The 21,282-nt window shown below is 44.8% G+C and overlaps 1 protein-coding gene across 1 annotated transcript in view; it reads left to right on the forward strand.

Moving 5' to 3' along the window:
* trpv4 (transient receptor potential cation channel, subfamily V, member 4) overlaps nucleotides 1–19,889 on the forward strand; it is a 149,508-nt gene extending 129,619 nt beyond the window's left edge. The window contains exons 12-16 of the mRNA XM_063034220.1: nucleotides 1,370–1,436; nucleotides 4,807–5,141; nucleotides 13,030–13,157; nucleotides 15,437–15,561; nucleotides 17,338–19,889. Coding sequence (XP_062890290.1) covers nucleotides 1,370–1,436; nucleotides 4,807–5,141; nucleotides 13,030–13,157; nucleotides 15,437–15,561; nucleotides 17,338–17,498 — 816 coding nt within the window. The 3' untranslated portion in view covers nucleotides 17,499–19,889. The remainder of the gene's footprint in view (nucleotides 1–1,369; nucleotides 1,437–4,806; nucleotides 5,142–13,029; nucleotides 13,158–15,436; nucleotides 15,562–17,337) is intronic.
* The last annotated feature ends 1,393 nt before the right edge of the window (nucleotides 19,890–21,282 follow it).

Consider the following 21,282-nt stretch of genomic DNA (forward strand, 5'->3'; position numbering starts at 1 on the left):
GAATAGACAAAGGAGAGCCAGTTGATGTGTACTTGGACTTTCAGAAGGCATTTGACAAAGTGCCACACATGAGCCCACACAAGCTACGAGCCCATAGTATCACAGGGAAGATTCCACCATGGACAAAGCAGTGGCTAATTGGCAGGAGGCAAAGAGTGGGAATAAAGGGAGCCTTTTCTGACTGACTGCCAGTGACTGGTGGTGTTCCACAGGAGTCTGTGTTGGGATCGATTCTTTTTATGTTATATGTCAATGATTTGGATGATGGAATTGATGGCTTTGTTGCAAAGTTTGCAGACAATACAAAGATAAGTGGAGGGGCAGAGAGTTTTGAGGAAGTAGAGAAGCTATAGAAGGACAGACAGATTAAGAGAATGAGTAAAGAATTGGCAGATGGAATTCAATGTCGGGAAGTGTATGGTCATGCACTTTGGTAGAAAAAATGAAAAGGTTGACTATTTTCTAAATGGAGAGAAAACACAAATAAAACTGAGGCACAAAGCTTCTTGGGAGTCCTTGTGCAGGATTCCCTAAAGGTTAATTTGCAGGTTGAGTCTGTGGTGAGGAAGGCAAATACAATGTTAGCATTCTTTTCAAGAGGACTAGAATATAAAAGCAAGGATGTAATGTTGAGACTTTATAAAGCACTGGTGAGGCCTCACTTGGAGTATTGTGAGCAGGTTTGGGCCCCTTATCTTAGAAAGGATGTGCTGAAACTGGAGAAGGTTCAAAGGAGGTTCATGAAAATTATTACAGGTTTGAATGCTTGCATCACGAAGAACATCTGATAGCTCTTGGCCTGTATTCACTAGAATTCAGAAGAATGAGGGGTGACCTTATTGAAACCTATCGAATGAGGAAAGACTTTGACAGAGTGGATGTGGAGAGGATGTTTCCTATGATGGGAGAGTCTAAGATCAGAGAACACAGCCTCAAAATAGAGGGGCGTCCTTTTCAGAATGGAGATGAGGAGGAAATTCTTTAGCCAGAGGGTGGAATATCTGCTGAATTCTTTGCCACAGGCAGCTGTGGATGCCAAGTCTTTATGTATATTTAAGGCAGAGGTTGATAGTTTCTTGATTGGTCAGGGCTTGAAAGGGAGACAGGGAGAAGGCAGGAGATTGGGGCTGAGAGGAAAATTGGATCTGCCATGATGGAATGGTGGAGCAGACTTGATTGGCCAAATGGCCTAATTCTGGTCCTATATCTTATGGTCTTACATGCAGGCAAGTCCTTCACCTGAGGGTTAGCATTCGAACGTAGACATTGAGTCACATCCACACACCACGCGCCGTCCCCATTCCCCTCCGTTTAATTTCACTGTGATCTTTTCACTTCCATTTCCTGATAAGTTGTCTTCTCCTTCCAGATTCTGATTAAAGATCTTTTCCGGTTCCTTCTCGTCTATGTACTATTCATGATCGGTTTCACGTCAGGTTTGTAACAATAAACACACTATTATTTTGCTGTGGGTATTGACAGAGGATATTGAGGCGGAGGGTTTGGGGAGAGGGAAGAAGTGGGTGTGAAATGATACGACACATAGAAATTCACAAACAAAGTGAATCTGCAGATGTTGGAAATCTAGCACAACACAAACAAAATGCAGGAGGAATTCAGCAGGTCAGGCAGCATCCGTGGAAAAGACTGTACAGTTGACGTTTCGGGCCAAGACAAATCATCATGCATCCCCTGTCTGCAGAGCTAAATGGAATTCAATTCCAAGCTCTTACTGCTCCTGCATAAGGGATATGATTGATTGGCTGTCCGTCTTATCCGACAATGACATTTAGATTTGTGCAGCTCTGTTGCGTATAAGAGAGGATGAGAACTGCAGAAAGAAAGCTGCAAGAGTTTTTAAAGTGGAACGCTGCTGCAGTGGGGAAGTTCCGCTCTCTTGAACTTGGAAGTCTAAGTCCAGTGGTGTGAGTAATTGTCACAACTGGGGTCTTGCTTGGTTGCAGTGAATGACCATGACTTTCTCTGTGCCTTGGGGATATAAAATATGTTTGATACTCCTGACTGGTAGGACAAAAATGCTCCAACATGGAGAGTTAGGACTAATACTCTCTGTAACTTTTTTATAAAGCTGTGCAGAGCCACCAATGCTCTGATCAGGAAATATTTAGATGGCTTGAAGACTATGCGGCACTTTAAATGTTTTTTTTTTGTAATATGCATGTAATGAATATTTAGAATGAGAATTAAAAATCACTTATTTTTTATTTTATTTATTAATTGAAGGGTATAATAGAAACATAGAAAATAGGTGCAGGAGTAGGCCATTCGGCCCTTTGAGCCTGCACCGCCATTTATTATGATCATGGCTGATCATCCAACTCAGAACCCCACCCCAGCCTTCCCTCCATACCCCCTGACCCCTGTAGCCACAAGGGCCATATCTAACTCCCTCTTAAATATAGCCAATGAACTGGCCTCAACAGTTTGCTGTGGCAGAGAATTCCACAGATTCACCACTCTCTGTGTGAAGAAGTTTTTCCTAATCTCGGTCCTAAAAGGCTTCCCCTCTATCCTCAAACTGTGACCCCTCGTTCTGGACTTCCCCAACATCGGGAACAATCTTCCTGCATCTAGCCTGTCCAATCCCTTTAGGATCTTATACGTTTCAATCAGATCCCCCCTCAATCTTCTAAATTCCAACGAGTACAAGCCCAATTCATCCAGTCTTTCTTCATATGAAAGTCCTGCCACCCCAGGAATCAATCTGGTGAACCTTCTTTGTACTCCCTCTATGGCAAGGATGTCTTTCCTCAGATTAGGGGACCAAAACTGCACACAATACTCCAGGTGTGGTCTCACCAAGGCCCTGTACAACTGCAGTAGTACCTCCCTGCTCCTGTACTCGAATCCTCTCGCTATAAACGCCAGCATACCATTCGCCTTTTTCACCGCCTGCTGTACCTGCATGCCCACTTTCAATGACTGGTGTATAAGGACACCCAGGTCTCGTTGCACCTCCCCTTTTCCTAATCGGCCACCATTCAGATAATAATCTGTTTTCCTATTTTTTCCCCCAAAGTGGATAACTTCACATTTATTCACATTAAATTGCATCTGCCATGAATTTGCCCACTCACTCAACCTATCCAAGTCACCCTGCATCCTCTTAGCATCCTCCTCACAGCTAACACTGTCACCCAGCTTCGTGTCATCCGCAAACTTGGCGATGCTGCATTTAATTCCCTCATCCAAGTCATTAATATATATTGTAAACAACTGGGGTCCCAGCACTGAGCCTTGCGGTACCCCACTAGTCACCGCCTGCCATTCTGAAAAGGTCCTGTTTATTCCCACTCTTTGCTTCCTGTCTGCTAACCAATTCTCCACCCACACCAATACCTTACCCCCAATACCGTGTGCTTTTAGTTTGCACACTAATCTCCTGTGTGGGACCTTGTCAAAAACCTTTTGAAAATCCAAATATACCACATCCACTGGTTCTCCCCTATCCACTCTACTAGTTACATCCTCAAAAAATTCTATGAGATTCGTCAGACATGATTTTCCTTTCACAAATCCATGCTGACTTTGTCCGATCATTTTACCGCTTTCCAAATGTGCTGTTATCACATCCTTGATAACTGACTCCAGCAGTTTCCCCACCACCGACGTTAGGCTAACCGGTCTATAATTCCCCGGTTTCTCTCTCCCTCCTTTTTTAAAAAGTGGAGTTACATTAGCCACCCTCCAATCCTCAGGAACTAGTCCAGAATCTAACGAGTTTTGAAAAATTATCACCAATGCATCCGCTATTTCTTGGGCTACTTCCTTAAGCACTCTAGGATGCAGACCATCTGGCCCTGGGGATTTATCTGCCTTCAATCCCTTCAATTTACCTAACACCACTTCCCTACTAACATGTATTTCGCTCAGTTCCTCCATCTCACTGGACCCTCTGTCCCGTACTATTTCTGGAAGATTATTTATGTCCTCCTTAGTGAAGACAGAACCAAAGTAATTATTCAATTGGTCTGCCATGTCCTTGGTCCCCATAATCAGTTCACCTGTTTCTGTCTGCAGGGGACCTACATTTGTCTTTACCAGTCTTTTCCTTTTTACATATCTGTAAAAGCTTTTACAGTCCGTTTTTATGTTCCCTGCCAGTTTTCTCTCATAATCTTTTTTCCTCTTCCTAATTAAGCCCTTTGTCCTCCTCTGCTGAACTCTGAATTTCTCCCAAATACAATACAACAAAGAAAATCTTTCACATTTTGTAAACTCTTAAAACTTATTAATAATGAGCTACTGACTTCCAATTATATCAAGGGAAAGGTTGAATAGGTTTGGAATTTTTCCCCCTGGAGAGTAGGAAAATGAGGGGAGATTTCACAGGGATTTACAAAATCATGAGGGGTATAGACAGGGTAAGTGAAAGCAGGCTTTTTCTTCTGTGGTTGGGTGCGACCAGAACTGAAGGCCAAGGGTTGAGGGAGAAAGGTGAAATATTGAAGGGGACTCCTTCAGAGGGTGGTGAGAGTGTGTAACAGTGATCGATGCAGGTTTGACTGTGACATGTAAGAGAAGTTTGGATAAGTAGATGGGTATGGTGAGGAGGGGTATGGTCCAGGACGATGGGATGAGGGAGAATAACACTTTGGCATGCGTTAGATGGGCTGAAGGGCCTATTCTGTCTTGTAGCACTCTATGACTCTAAAAGAGAAAATATAATACAGACCTTCTGCACCTCTGGATGAAAGGTGTTTTATTTAACCTCAGATCGGCTGTGCTACCCCAGAGTAAATATTAGAAATGATAATGATGTGCCAACTTGAACTTCTGTTTCAGCCCTGGTCTCACTGTTGATGACCTGCCCCAGTGATGATAGCAGACTCCAAACGTGTGACATAACGTCGGATTCACCAAACTGCACAAGTTCAACGTACCCCATCTGTCGGGACAACTTATCATTCAGCAAGTTCCTGCTGGAGCTCTTCCGACTCACCATCGGCATGGGAGACCTGGATGTCATCAACAATGCCAAGTATCCCATTGTCTTTGTCATCCTCCTGGTCTCCTACATCATCCTGACCTTTGTGCTCCTGCTCAACATGTTAATTGCTTTAATGGGCGAAACTGTAGGCCAAGTGTCCAAGAAGAGCAAACAAATATGGAGGCTTCAGGTAGGTTGGATGGAAACAGGGTTCCTATTGTGAGGGAGTCTGGAGCCAGGGGACACAGCCTCAGGATAGAGGGACATCCATTTACAATGGATACGAGGAGGACTTTCTTTAGTCAGAGGATGGTGAATCTGTGAAGGTCAGTTCGTTGGGTATACTTAAGTCAGAAGTTGACAGATTCTTGATTAGCCAGGGCATGAAGGGATACGGGGAGAAGGTGGGAGATTGGGACTGAGAGGGAAATGGATTAGCCATGATGAAATGGCGGAGCAGACTTGATGGGTCAAGTGGCCTAATTTCTGCTCCTATATCTTAACGGTCCATTCCCTTATTTAGATATCTACATCGGAATTTGTAGAACTTGCAGCAGACATTTTCACTCCAGGAATTTCTGTGAGCATGCAAGAAAATTAGCCACAGAATGCCCTGCCTGGGTGGTGTAGGGGCAGATACATTAGGGGCAATTAAGAGATTTTTAGATAGGCAAATGGATGATAGAAAATGGGGGGGCGGTTCTATAGGAGGAAAGTGTTAGATTAATCTCAGAGTAGTTTAGAAGGTTGGCACAACATCCTAGGTAAAGGGCCTGTGATGTACTGAGGCGTTCTATGTTCTGTGTTCAAGTATTTAATTCCCAACTTGTTCCCACATTACTTCATCCCAGGCTTGACAATCCTTTATCCAATCTGATCTGGAATGTTGATATTGTTTCTGCTTTCACTACTATTCCTGGAAGTGATTTTCATGGACCCCTCCCTTCCTTCTTCATTTCCCCACTCCAGCCTCATACCTCTTCTCCTCACCTATCAATCATCTCCCTCCCTTTCTCCGATCATCCACACTCCTCTCCTGTCAGATTCCATCTTCTTTAGCCCTTTGCCTCCCAGCTTCTTTCCTCACCCGTACCCCCCCAATCCCCTAGCTTCATCTGTCTCCATTCCCTACCCCCGCACATACTGAGACGTAGTCAGGGCCGGGGTTGGTAAGTTGTGGGCAGAAGCCAGATTTGATTTGACGCAAACGACACATTTCGCTGTATGTCTCTGTGCATGTGGCAAATTGGACAAATATCTCCTCCCTCTTTTCACTACTTATTTAGGCTCTTGGGTGAACTTCCAGTTTCTATTTCTTTAGAAGTTCTTTAAACGCCTATCACCTTCTAGCCATCCTCTTTCCCCTTCCCCCATCTTTTTATTCCAGCATCTTCTCCCTTCCTTTCCAGTCCTGAAGAAATATCTCGGCCCGAAACATCGACTGTTTAATCATTTCCATTGATGCTGCCTGGCCTGCTGAGGTGCTCCAGCATTTTGTGTGTTGCTCACAACTCTGTAAGGAGGTTTAATGTGTATTCAGTCCTGTATATCTTCAGCTTTCTATCCATATCCACCTGTTCCTCAGCAGCCAGATCCACCACCTCCCTTCGGAATTTCCTTTGAAATGTGAGATCATTGCTTATATTTTCTCAAAGCTGTCAGCTAGCTGACCCTCTGAGGAACAAAATGGCTGCCTCACCACTCCAGTGACCTAAATTCAACCCTGACCTCCGCCGCTGTCTGTGGCAAGTTTGTACATTTTCCCTCTGACTGCGTGGGCTTCTCCCATGGTTTTCTCCTACACCCTAAAGATGTCCGACTTATAGTGGTGAGTTAATTGACCGCTGTAAATAGCCCTTAGTGTGTAAGTGAATGGCGGAATTAGGAAACATAGAAACATAGAAAACCTACAGCACAATACAGGCCCTTCAGCCCACAAAGTTGTGCTGAACATGTCCCTTACTCAGAAATTACTAGACTTACCTAAAGCCCTCTATTTTTGTAAGCTCCATGTACCCATCTAAACGTCTCTTAAAAGATCCTATCGTATCCGCCTCCACCACCGTTGCCGGCAGCCCATTCCAGGCACTCACCACTCTCTGAGTAAAAAACTTACCCCTGACATCTCCCCTGTACCAGCTCCCCAGCACCTTAAGGAGGCAAATGATGGGAATGTGGGGAGACAAAACAGGATTAGTGTAGGATGAGCATTGTGTAGATTGGCTGAAGGACCCTTGCTGTGCTGTACAATTACAACTTTACCAGTCAGTAACTCTGACTGAAAACACACCACAGCAGAAACCACATCACCACAGGTAATAGTGAGGTTGAACCAATCGGATGAACAGTCTTCCTGAACCTGGGCTAATTTACAACATCTACAGTATATTTGGTGGCAGGGAGATGTGTCTCTAACAAAGGAGATGTGAGGTGTTCCTTCCCTCCTCCAGCCTGCTGGTCACCGTTGGGCAAGGTGTAGCACCTGCTTAGCCCCCCTGATCAGGGACGGGATCACAGGAAACTATGGGAGCAGGTGGTGGATGGTTGTATGAGAAGCTGGTGCATTCATGTGTCCTGGCTATGCGACCACTGACTCCAGGCAGAAGAGTAATGGCTGGGGTCACCCGTCTTGTAAAGACACTGCCCAGAAGGTGGCAATGGCAAACCACTTCCATAGAAAAATTCCGCCAAAAACAATCAGGGTCAAGGACCGTGATCACCCAGGTCATATCCATGCCGATAATGATGATGATGACTGTCTATTGCCATTCGTTTTCTGTTAGTGGGTTTACTCCAGTCTCCAGAGCACCGGATGAGAACGAGCTTTGTTAGAGAGAGAACAGTGACGATGGAAGAGTGCAGCAGACAGTAGCCTGCTCCAGTGCAGCTCAGAGAATCAGATCTTCTCCTGCCAATGTTACTTTCCAAGTCCACCACTGTCCATCTGGGGGTACCTGACAGCTTGTATCTTACTAAAGAATCTGCAGATTTCATGCTGAACTGTGGAGGTCAAAATCAGGTTCAGCAACACCCTGCGTGCAGGCCTTGGGTTCATCATATGATATATTTGATGTGGTATATTTGGATTTTCAAAAGGCTTTTGACAAGGTCCCACACAGGAGATTAGTGTGCAAACTTAAAGCACACGGTATTGGGGGTAAGGTATTGATGTGGATAGAGAATTGGTTAGCAGACAGGAAGCAAAGAGTGGGAATAAACGGGACCTTTTCAGAATGGCAGGCAGTGACTAGTGGGGTACCTCAAGGCTCAGTGCTGGGACCCCAGTTGTTTACAATATATATTAATGACTTAGATGAGGGAATTAAAAGCAGCATCTCCAAATTTGCGGATGACACGAAGCTGGGCGGCAGTGTTAGCTGTGAGGAGGATGCTAAGAGGATGCAGAGTGACTTGGATAGGTTGGGTGAGTGGGCAAATTCATGGCAGATGCAATTTAATGTGGATAAATGTGAGGTTATCCACTTTGGTGGCAAGAACAGGAAAACAGATTATTATCTGAATGGTGGCTGATTAGGAAAAGGGGAGGTGCAACGAGACCTGGGTGTCATTGTACACCAGTCATTGAAAGTGGGCATGCAGGTACAGCAGGCGGTGAAAAAGGCGAATGGTATGCTGGCATTCATAGCAAAAGGATTCGAGTACAGATGCAGGGAGGTTCTACTGCAGTTGTACAAGGCCTTGGTGAGACCACACCTGGAGTATTGTTTAAACGCAAACAACAGGAATTCTGCAGATGCTGGAAATTCAAGCAACTGCTTGGCCTGCTGCGTTCACCAGCAACTTTGATGTATGTTGCTGGAGTATTGTGTTCAGTTTTGGTCCCCTAATCTGAGGAAAGATATTCTTGCATAGAAGGAGTACAAAGAAGGTTCACTAGATTGATTCCTGGGATGGCAGGACTTTCATATGATGAAAGACTGGATTGGCTAGGCTTGTACTCTCTGGAATTTAGAAGATTGAGGGAGGATCTGATTGAAACGTACAAAATTCTAAAGGGATTGGACAGGCTAGATGCAGGAAGATTGTTCCCGATGTTGGGGAAGTCCAGAATGAGGGGTCACAGTCTGAGGATAAAGGGGAAGCCTTTTAGGACTGAGATTAGGAAAAACTTCACACAGAGAGTGGTGAATCTGTGGAATTCTCTGCCACAGGAAACAGTTGAGGGCAGTTCATTGGCTATATTTAAGAGGGAGTTAGATATGGCCCTTGTGGCTAAAGGGATCAGGGGGTATGGAGGGAAGGCTGGTGCAGGGTTCTGAGTTGGATGATCAGCCATGATCATACTGACTGGCGGTGCAGGCTCAAAGGGCCGAATGGCCTACTCCTGCACCTATTTTCTATGTTTCTATGTTTCTATCATAACCTTGTGAATTGCTCTGCTATTTACTTGTTGCCAAATGGAAACCTGCACTTGGGAGGAGAGCAGAAGAGACAATGACTAGAACACATACATACAGGTGAGGGATTCCGAGAACCATCTAATTTGCTGCTCTGTATCCTGCATTCTGTTTTACCTTGATGTGCTTATTAACCATGGGCCATAAGATAAAGCAGAAGAATTAGGCCATTTGGCCCGTCAAGTCTGCTCTGCCATTTAGTCAGACCCCATTTGGAGAACTGGGTTCACTTCTGTCACCTCACCACAAGAAGGATGTAGATCCTATAGAGAGAGTGCAGAGGAGATTTACAAGGATGTTGCCTGGATTGGAGAGCGTGCCTTATGAGAATAGGTCGAGTGAACTCGGCCTTTTCCCCTTGGAGTGACGGGGAATGAGAGGTGACCTGATAGAGGTGTACAAGATGATGAGAGGCATTGATCGTGTGGATAGTCAGAGGCTTTATTGTGAAATAACTAACACGAGGGGGCATAGTTTTAAGGTGCTTGGATGAAGATACAGGAGGGATGTCAGAGGTTAGTTTCTCACACAGAGAGTGGTGGGTGCATGGAATGCACTGCCGGTGACGGTGATAGAGGCAGACACAATAGGGTCTTTTAAGAGACTCTTAGATAAGTACATAGAGCTTAGAAAAATAGAGGGCTGTGTGGCAGGGAAATTCTAGGCAGCTTCTAAAGTAGGTGACATGGACAGCACAACGTTATGGGCCGAAGGGCCTGTAATGTGCTGTAGATTTCTATGTTTCATCAGGCTGATCCAATTTCCCATTCAGCCCCAATCTCCTGTGTCCCTTCATGCCCTGACTAATCAAGAATCTATCAACCTCTGCCTTTAATATACCCAATGACGTTACCTCCACAGCTGTCAGTGACAATGAATTCCACAGATTCATCACTATCAGACTAAAGAAATTCCTCCTCATCTCTGTTCTAAAAGGAAGTTTCCCTGTTCTAGCGCTGTGTCCTCTGGTCTTAGACTCCCCCACCAAAGGAAACATCCTCTCCACATCCACTCTGTTAAGGCCTTTCACCATTTGATAGGTTTAAATGAGGTCACCCCTCATTCTTCTGAATTCCAGTGAGTTATGAATGCCTGGTTTCTGAGAACAGCCTGGATGTCTCTTGCAAACGAAAGGTTTTTTTAATTTTATCTTGGTACACACAACAATAATAGTAAAATGAATAAATAAGCCAGCCTCATCACCAAAGTTACAAATGTTTGCGATTTTCACCATCCTGATAGTTAACAATTTTGTGTAAATGTTGGCTCTCAACAAACCTCCAGAGGGTGGCAATTGGAGGAATGCACACTTGTGTTTTTTGGATTCAGGTTTATTTATCACGTGTACATCGAAACACACAGTGAAATGCGTCCCACACTCACAAAATGCTGGGGAACTCCGCAGGTTGGGCAGCATCCATGGAGATGAATAAACAGTAAACATTTTGGGCCTGGACTCTTCTTCAGGACTGGAAAGGAAGGGGGAAGATGCTGGAATAAAGAAGGTGGGGGAGGAGAAGGAGGCTAGCTGGAAGGTGATAGGTGAAGCCAGGTAAAGGGCTGGAGAGGAAGGAATCTGATAGGATAGGCGAGTGGGCCATAGGAGAAAGGGAAGGAGGAGGTGACCCAGGGGAAGGTGGTAGGGAGGTGAAAAGAGATGAGGCCAGAGTGGGGAATAGAAGAAGAGGGGAGGGGGAGGGAAACATCTTTACCGGAAGGAGAAATCGATATTCATGTCATCAGGATGGAATATTGTTCGCATTACCAACCAGCACATCCAATACTAATGTGAGGGCAGCCCACAAGTGCCACCACACATTCCAACGCCAACCAGGCATTCCTGATCCCACCATCTACTGCTGCGGCTCAGTCTGTAGACTCTTTGTCCTGGAAGTATTTCTAGCCCCCTGGAGGTCGAATGATACTGACTGTCCAGAGGTGCCTTATTTCCGTCAGGATTAAACTGATGCCCCATCTGCTGCCTTGGGGGCCAGTTAGGAGATCCCATGGCATGGCTTTGAGGAGAAACAAGGGGCTTGGCCAGTAGTTTGACTTTAGACAGCACTACTGAACAAATTATCTGGCTGTTATTGTAACAATGCACATGTGGATGTGTTTTGTACACTGTAACAGTGGCTACATTTCTAAAGGCCGTCATTGGCTGTAAAATGGTGTGGAAGTCATGGGAGGGATGAGAACTGTTGCTACAGAAATACAAGTCTTGTGTATTTCCTTTCACTCCTTTCCCTACTCACGACTTTTAAAGAAAGAGGATCTAGAAGTTCACCCAGGAGCCTGAATACGTAGTGAAAAGAGGGAGGAGATATTTGTCTAATTTTCCACATGCACATTGTTTGCATCAAATGAAATCAGCGAAGATTCTGCTGGGGGCAGTGTGGAAGTGTAACCTCCCTTCTGGCACTAACACAGTGTGGCCACAACTTACCAATCCTGACCCTAAAAGTTCAAAGTTCTGATTCTTATTTCAATTGAGGTGTGAAAGTTCTGATACTTATTATCAGAGTACATACATGTCACCACATACAACCCTGAGATTCTTTTTCTGCAGGCATACCCAGCAAGTCCATAGTACCGTAACTATAAACAGGATCTGTAAACAACAGGAACTGTAAACTGACTATGCAACTGTAGATAATAAATAAATAGCAATAAATAGTGAGCATGAAATAACAAGATAAAAGAGTCCTTAAATGAGTGTAGTTATCCCCTTTTGTTCAAGAGCGTGATGGTTGAGGGGTAGTAACTGTTCCTGAACCTGGTGGTGCGAGTCCTGAGGCTCCGGTACCTTCTACCTGACGGCAGCAGCGAGAAAAGAGCACGGACTGGGTGGTGAGGATCTTTGACGATGGATGCTGCTTTTCTACGGCAACCTTTCATGCAGATGTGCTCAGTGGCTGGGAGGCTTTTGCCTGTGGTGTACTGGGCTGAACGCACTCCCTTCTGTAGGATTTTCTGCTCAAAGGCATTGGTGTTCCCATACCAGGCCGTAATGCCGCCAGTCAGCACGCTCTCCACCACACATCTATCGTACGTTTGTGGAATGTGGGAGGAAGCTGGAGCACCCGGAGAAATCTCATTGCTTTCATGGGGAGAACATACAAACTCCTGACAGGCAGTGGTGGGAATTGAACTTCAATTCTTGTGTATTTGATACTTCAATATTAATTGAGTAACTTGTACATTTATTGGTTAAGAAGCATTGATTAAGCATTGTCGTTCATTTAAACAAATAATTATGGGTTATATGTAAAAAGTACGTGAATTGCATACATCGTCACGCTACCACGTGACACGTGTGCGCCTCGCTTAAAGTAAAGACGAAGGGACACCTGTATTCTCAGACTCTCCTCTCTTCCTTAGGATTACTTTAATGTGTTCAAGTAATGCCAATCGTTCAGCCCTCGCTGTAAAGTGTGGTGGTAACTGATGCGCTGGAGATAGGGGTGGAGGAAGAGGGAGACGGAAGTGAAGTGCAGGGAGAGTATGAAGAAGTGGGGTGAAGGAGGAATGAGTAAAGGAAGCAGACGTTTGGCAGTAGGGAGTAAAAGGGAATTGGTGAAGGAGGTGGATAAACTGCTAAACGAGGAAACTGATCAAAACGAGGTTGTCAAAGTAACACTTATTATTTATTCTTGGCAGTGGGCTACAACGATTCTGGACATTGAGAGATCATTCCCCGTTTTCCTGAGGAAAGCGTTCCGCTCCGGAGAGATGGTTACTGTGGGAATCAATTCTGATGGTACTCCAGACCGTAGATGGTGCTTCAGGTGTGAAAGAACTGAGAGTATTGTCTTCCTTTCCATAATACCACTGTAGTGGCTACTCGAACAACTAACACCACCTAGAGACCAAACACAGGGGGTGGGTTCATCCTGTATGACCTGCTCTCCAATCCAATAACAACAAGTTACAAGCTCTTAAGAAATAGGAGCTGCAATTATCTTTCAGTTTCTTGACCCTGTTCCATCATTCAGTAAAATCTTTACCGTTCCAATTCAACACAGTAGCGTAGTGGTTAGCATAAAGCTTTACAGTACCGGTGATCCGGGTTCAATTCCTGCCATTGTCTGTAACGAGTTTGTACGTTTCTCCCCGTGACTGCGTGGGTTTCCTCCGGGTGCTCCGGTTTCCTCCCACAGTCCAAAGGTGTACTGGTTGGTAGGTTAATTGGTCATTGTAAATTGTAATTGAGAAGTTGCTGGGTGTTGCGGCTCGAAGGGCCTATTCCACTGTATCTCAATAAGTAAACTAAACACAGCTACAAAGTCGAGAAGGCAGGTGTGTGGGGTTGAGTGGGATCCGGGATCAGCCATGATGGAATGGCAGAGCAGACTCGATGGGCTGAATGGCCTAATTCTGCTCCTATGTCTTATGGTCTTATGGTCTAAGTCGAAGAATATATTCGATCCTTTGTTAAGAAACTAGCGAAGCATACAATCTTGAAGTGGTAAAAACTAATGAAACTAACAAAATAAACAATCGTAGTGTCTTAAATGTACTCAAGCTTTCTTCAATGTAATTGAACATAATCAAGTGAAGTTAAGTGATTTTAGATGTGATTATGCAGTCAACAAAAAAGGTATCAGCCCGGATCACTCCCTAACGACAAAGCATGAATATGTAACTAAACTCCTCGCTTTTACCTCACCCCCACCCGCGTGACTAACTACCCTAATAAGCACACAACACAGAACACAATGCAGATAGAGAACAGATACAACCTCTTTCTGCTAATGCTGCTGCTCGGCCAGACTCCGATTCCAGATGCTGTGTGCATTTTGCAGACAGTCAACCACCAAGCTGCCCCACAGGCGCTCTGGCTTTCTTCTATATCCTAACGGTGTGGTGGTGGATTTATTGGTTGTGGTAAATTGGCCCAAGGGCCTGTGAGTAGCCGGAGAACTGAAGAGAGTTGATAGGCATGTGAGCTTACTGGGAATAAGATCGGGTATAGTAGTCAGCAAGAGACACTGTCAGAACTTGAACCCATGAACACCACCTCTCTACTTTCCTCTGCACTACTTATGTAATTTAACTATTATGTATGTATATTAATGTTTAAAAAACAGGATACTTGAATGGTGGGGCACTCAGGAGCGTGGTAGGACAAAGGGATCGGGGACTACAGATCCATAATTCATTGACAGTGGTGTCACAGGTAGAAAGGGTCATAAAGAAAGCTTTTGCCATCTTGGCTTCTTAAAGCAAATATTGAGGATAGGAGATGGGCTGTTATGTTGAGGCCTAATTTGGAGTATTGTGTGTAGTTTTGGTCACCCACTCACAGGAAAGATGTAAATAAGGTTGAGTACAGAGAAAATTTACAAGGATTGTTGCTGGGACTGGAGGACCTGAGTTATAAGGAAAGACTGAATAAGTTAGAACTTTATTCTTTGGAATGTAGAAAATTGAGGAGTGATTTGATAGAGGTATACAAGATTATGAGGGGTATAGACAGGGTAAATGCCAGTGGGCTTTTTCCACTGGGGTTGAATGGGACTACAATCAGTAGTCATAGGTTAAGGGTGAAAGGTGAAAGTTTAAGGGGGACATGAGGGGAAGCTTCTTTGCTCAGAGGATCGTGAGAGTGTGGAATGAGCTGCCAGCACAAGTTCTGTATATGAGCTCGATTTCAACGTTTAAGATAAGTTTGGATAGGTACAAGGATGGTAGGTGTATGGAGGACTATGGTCTGGGTGTAGGTTGATGGGACTAGGCAGATTAAATGGTTTGGCATAGACTGGATGGGCAGAAGGGACTTTCTGTGCTGTACATTTTTATGACTGTAAGAGGTGAATTGGATTGTACTGGGAGCTGGCATAATTTCAATGGGCCAAATGGTCTCCTGTATCAAAGGAAAGAGAAGGAACTATCCTCCATGCACCTTTTTTGCTTCAGGTGTGCAGGACCTTATTCATACTGTGGCAACGGGATGCACACAGCTCAGTGTCCCATGTTGTAGCTGGATTTTAAATTACAGCAGCTTCGACACCCTGCGTCTCTCCCCCTACAGTAACCACGACACCTGTCTCTATATGTATTCCAGGGTGGATGAGGTTAACTGGTCTCACTGGAACCAGAACGTTGGCATTATTAACGAAGACCCCGGCAGGAATGATATCTACCAATTTGACGGTGGCTTAAACCAAACCATGGGCCGTCTGCGCCGAGGTGAGTGGGAATTACGTCACGACATATACTTCACATGTCTGGCTACTGAAACACGGGCAACTGGAACCAGGGATCTGTGGGACCAGGTGTCCGTATGGCTTCCGTGTGCCCCACGAGTAAATGAGGGGAGAATGGGCAGTTGTTGACAGTGCTTTGATCCACCGACAGACAAAAGAGGGAATGCTGAGCTGGTCAGGGTGAGATGGGCAGAACTTCTGCCCGTCATCCATCTGTGATTCTGGCTGGGTTTTTTTTCCTCTCTCTCCTCTCCTCTCCTCTCTCTCTCTCCCTCTCTCTTCTTTCTCTCTCCCTCTCTCCCCATCATGCATCTGTGATTCTCTCTCTCACTCTCTCTCTCTCCCTCTCTCCCTGTCATCTATCTGTGATTCTCTCTCTCGCTCTTTCTCCATCTCTCTCATGGAGTAGTTGTGTAAGCTTTTGTTGTTGCTGATTAACTGGGCTCTGAAAGCTCACACTGGTTCCTCAGTCACATTTTATTTACTTGCTCGCAAGGAGAGCAGCCCGGCCCGGTCAGCACACCGTTCTGAAATCTGAACTGAGAAATGCCATTTTTATACAGAATAGACGAGCAGTTACAGATATTGATCATTTGGTAAACTGTGTATGTTCAAATTCCTTATTTGCAAGATCAATCACCATTCACAATACAGGTTTAAAAGTCAATAGAAACTACAAGCTAACAACCGATGATACTTTAAAGTGAGTAAAGTCAGTTGGTGTGTGTTCTTTGCATCTTTTTGTTACATCCTAATCTTGCCTCCGTTTGCCAAATCCCCCTGGTCCCCTGCAGTGCAAAAGGGAAGCTTTACCCTTCAAGGACCTTCCTTGGCTAGGCTGACTACACACAGTACCCTTGCCTAGACCTTACCCTAACCCTCACCCTGTTGCAAACACCACACTTTCAGTCTCGGTGGGCCCTCGTCCACAGTGCATGCTGGGTTACGGATATCCCATTCCACAACAGGCGCTGGTGCCTCAAACTGACCTCGTAACCACCAGGAGTCTAATAGAAAAGCTGCTGCCAGATGCTCGTGACTCAGCAGAAGTTGCAGCCTCATCCATACCAGAACTGGTCACGCCTCTGCTTTATGTTCCCAGGCCTTGATGGAATGAAAGCTGTTGGTAATTCACAATATGCCCCCATGGGTGCTTCCCCCACCCCCCCGCCCCACATCTTATAATCTTAGTCTTTGGCACCATTGGAATAGGACTGATTTTTAGAAGAATGTGTTTGTGTAGGTCACACATGCTCCTGATTGCAAAATGGACACTGAATTTATGCCTAAGGCATCACAGCCCCTGCTTTGCCAAAGAATAAAGAAACCTTCAAAAGTTCAGGACTAACCTGAAATAGCCACTCCTGATAATGTAACTGGACATGAAAACAAAAGCCTTGATGTTTTCCGTTAAGGACATGGTCTCCAGCATTGCTGAGATGAGCAAGGAGTTTGTAAGGCAGCCCGTGGGCAGTTTTACATTTGTTAGAGCTGCAGTAGTGCTCTCGAGAGTCCGTCCCTGTTCTCCTCTTGAGGACGATCCGTTGCACACACTAGAATTCTCTTTATTAAAACTTCAAAAGGTCTGCCAGATGCCAGCGCAACGAACTTTCAAAAGAATGCCAGCCCATAATAGAAGTTCATTTATTATGGGGGATTCATTAAATCTGCTCTTATCTGTAAAGTTTTAGTGAGTTTACTGTGTGCAGAGCCTTGAAACTGATCTCATTGATGAACACTGCTTTCTCCATTCACTTAGATCGCTGGTCAACTGTTGTTCCTCGAGTTGTAGAGCTGAATAAAAGTTCCCGGCCTGACGATTATGTGGTCAGAATGGAGCATGTTCCCATGGAAAGGAAGTATGGATACAACAATTTACACCAAAATAGCCATGGGAGGAAGGATGAAACTCATATATAAATTATGGCCAGCGTGTACTTCGTTTTATGATGGACTATCAAAGCCAGAATCAAATCAAAAACTAAGTAGGGTCTCTTGCATTTTCCATTGGTTGCTACAAAATACACCCTGTCCTTTACCATGATCTGCAAGTGGTTCACGACTCTCCAGTGTATCTTGGAGGCATTCACTGTTCACCCAAGGCTGTTGGGTGACGTTATTTGTCATCCTACTCAAGCCCTTCTGGGTCCAGTGCCTGGATGAACTGTGAATCTCTCCAAGCCCGTGGATCCATGATGGAATATAATAATGGCACGGGCAATATAAAAATGTAATAAATAGAAACATGTCCCTCGTGTGTGTTCCGATAAGTTCCTGGCTGACCAATTTACCTCAGTATTACCTTTCTGCACTTAGCCCCAATCTCTCAATTCCCTTAATATCTAAAAACCTGTCAACATCTTTTTAAATAGATTTTGTTACAGAGTTCTGGGTGAAGAAATTCCTCCTTGTCTTTGCCTTGAGAAAAGTTTATGAGTTGGAAACTTTATATCCTCTTGGGCAAAAGTTTGATGGAAACTGGGTGATTTTGGTAACAGATGTCTGGGCCATTTTTTTCCCAGTGTTTCTGCTGAATTCGTCCCGAAAAATTGGGCAAAATTGCTAATGGAAGTTTTTATAATCGTAAGTGCAGTTTTTAAACAGATCTTCTGGTGGGAATCTTGCACTGTGATTTTGATTCCTACAATGCATTGTACAGGTCACTTAAACTGTGTGTTATAATTTATTATATCTGAATGAAAAGGAGAACCTCATGGTATCAGAAGAGGTAAAAATTTTCAGTGCAAAATAATGGCATTTAATTAAGTATTGATGCTTTTCATCTTTCTTAATTGTTTTGTTCTAAAGTCTTCATATTACATTTTCTATACTTTAGTGTTACAGAAAGGAAGGTGTTGTGCTTGCAGGATCCCTGGTCTCAGTAGCAGATACAGGGGGTCATGGATAGCATGACTCAGAAAGAGTTTACCATGACCATGGCCCAGCTCTCTCACTGTCCAGGGTAATCTATGGTGTTTAATTGAATGACCCCATTGGGACCTGACTTTGTGTTAAGGTTGGTTGGGTCCTCAGGTCTTCGGTCTGAGGACAGATCAGGCTGGCAGTAACCATCTGGGTAAATGGAGAGACTCTTGTTTGAGGGTTGGGGAGCAAGCTTCAAAACGTGGAAACTTAATGGAGCACCAATGGCTTGAGAGGGTCACATCACACTGAGTTCACGGGGTGAGAGGTGATTGTTGGTGAGGAATGGATTGGGTGAGCAGCAAAAACAGGGTCCCCAGTCTTGGATCAGGATGTAATTATGTATCTGAGCTGATCTGTAATTTTCAGGAACGATGGTTAAAATCCTTGTTTGGTCTAAACTTGTCATTGTACGTTTGGCATGTGAATTGTATTACTGGTGACAAATGTTACATTTACAATGTTGGGAAAGAATAGAGTCTGAAAATAGAAATCACATTTTAACCCTTTCCAGAATTATAGCAAGACCGTTTTTGGGCTGAGAAATACACAATCTACATGGAACCATAGAACAGTACAGCACAGAAAAGGCCATTCAGCCCACAATGTTGTGCCAAATCAGCAAAAAAGCTAATTGATAACACTCAAACACTAATCCCTCCTACCTACACCATATCCATATCCCTCCCCCTCCATCTTCATCTTCCATCTCCATCTTCCTGCATCTGCCTATCCGAGCGTCTCTTGAAAGCCTTTACTGTAATTGCCTCTACAACCCTTTTCATGCCATGGACCCCTGTTGTTGAACCAGGAGCCTGTGGATCCCAGGTTGGGAACCCCAGTCTAGAGCAATGCCGATGGGTTGATAGAAACCTCCTCAGACTCAAACTCTTTGGGAAACTCTGGGAATTTTTTAAAGTTCCAGTTTCCCCTCAGAGTAAATAATTCTGATTCATTAATTTTGCCCAAGTCACTGTTATGGGCTTCAAGATTCAGAGCACAGGGGTCAATCATTACCATAGGGCATAAATTAGCTTTTCTACCCGCTGCCACAGTGCCGCTCCTTTTAGCTGAGTTGTGCCCAGACCAACAACCGTGCCTTGTTGCTCTGTGATACGTCACGACTGTTCAGTATGATGGAACTTTCCACCATTCTCGATTTCCAACTCATGAGAAAAGGATTACTCCCACCGAGCCTCGGCTGGTCATTTGGGATGCAGCCAAGCTGCAGAGGACCCATGCTCAAGTCCGTGAATTACCTTCTATTTCCAGGGGGTGCAGGATAAATAGGAGCAGTTATCAATCGCACCGTGTCTGACTGGTCCAGAACGGGCACAGCTATCTGTGCAAGTGTTTATTTTAAAAAATAAATCTAATAAAGATATGTTTGTAAACCCAGGAATAATTTCAGTGCAATGTTTGTTATAGAGAATATCAACTAAAATGTTAACATTTGCATAATAGAAAATACATTTTGATAATTACACTCAGTGGCCACTTTATTAGGTACAGGAGGTTCCTGTATATTTTTGCTCTTCTGCTGCTGTAGCCCATCCACTAGGTTCGATGTGTTCAGCAATCAGAGATGCTCTTCACGTGGTTATCTGAGTTACTATCAGCTTGGGCCAGCCTGGCCATTCTCCTCTGATCTCTCATCAGCAAGGCACTTTCACCCACAGAATTGCCGCTCACAGAATGACGATTGTTTGTCACACCTTTCTCTAGAAACTCTAGAGCAGGGGTTCCCAAACTGGGGCCCATGCTTAATGGTAAAGGTCCACAGCATAAAAGAGGCTGGGAACCCTTGCCCATGAAAATCCCAGAAGATCAGCAGTTTCTGAAATACTCAAACCAACAATCATTCTGTGGTCAAAGTTACTAAGATCGCATTTTGTTCCCCATTCTGGAGTTTGGTCTGAACAACAACTGAACCTCTTGACCATGTCTACATGCTTTAATGCATTGAGTTGCTGCCTCATGATTGGCTGATTAGATATTTGCATTAACGTGCAGATGTACCCGATCAAGTGACCACTGAGTGTATATGGGTGGTACTCAGATCTTTTGCATCATAATTAAAGATCATCGTAGCTTGTCACACCAGACAGCCAGCCACTCTAGTGTTGTTTGGTTGACGTTGAGCAGGTCAGTGTCAGCTACATCAGGTGAGAGTGGGCAGTTGCGCAGAACGTGTTCAATGTTCTGCACCCTTTCGCCACACTCACAGGATTCGCTGGTCTTTAAACCCCACTTCACCATATTGCCTCCCATCCTACAAACTCCCGCTCTCACTCTGTTGAGAGTGCAGCACTTCCGTCTGTCAAGCTGTGCCCCGTCTGGCAACATTTCTGTGGGGTCTTGCACTGTATTGTTTGGTGGGGTTCTGGCTTCTGTTTGTTGCCAGGGGTCAATCCTGTGTGTTTGGGGGGATGTTCCGTGCAGTAGTTCCTCCACTGTAGCAAAGCTTTTCCTCGATTTTAGGTGGTTGGAAACTGGCACATGATGGTGTAGTGGATCCGAGTTCTATTTACCTTTTTCAATTTTTGTTGTAATGTGTCTTCGGATCTCTGGGGGAGCAATGCCTGCAAGTCTGTAAATGACGTTAGTGGGTGTGGGGCGCAGTGTGCCCGTGATTATTCAGCAGGCTTCGTCTGGTCAGGGAGAGCGAGGAGGTGATAGAGAGGAGTTACAGGCAGGTGGTCACGCTGGGGCCACGGGAGGCAGACAAGTGGGTCACGGTTAGGAGGGGGAAGGGGAAGAGTCAGGGAATAGGGAGTACCCC

Source organism: Mobula hypostoma, chromosome 27, assembly GCF_963921235.1.
Source record: "Mobula hypostoma chromosome 27, sMobHyp1.1, whole genome shotgun sequence".
Taxonomy (NCBI): domain Eukaryota; kingdom Metazoa; phylum Chordata; class Chondrichthyes; order Myliobatiformes; family Myliobatidae; genus Mobula; species Mobula hypostoma.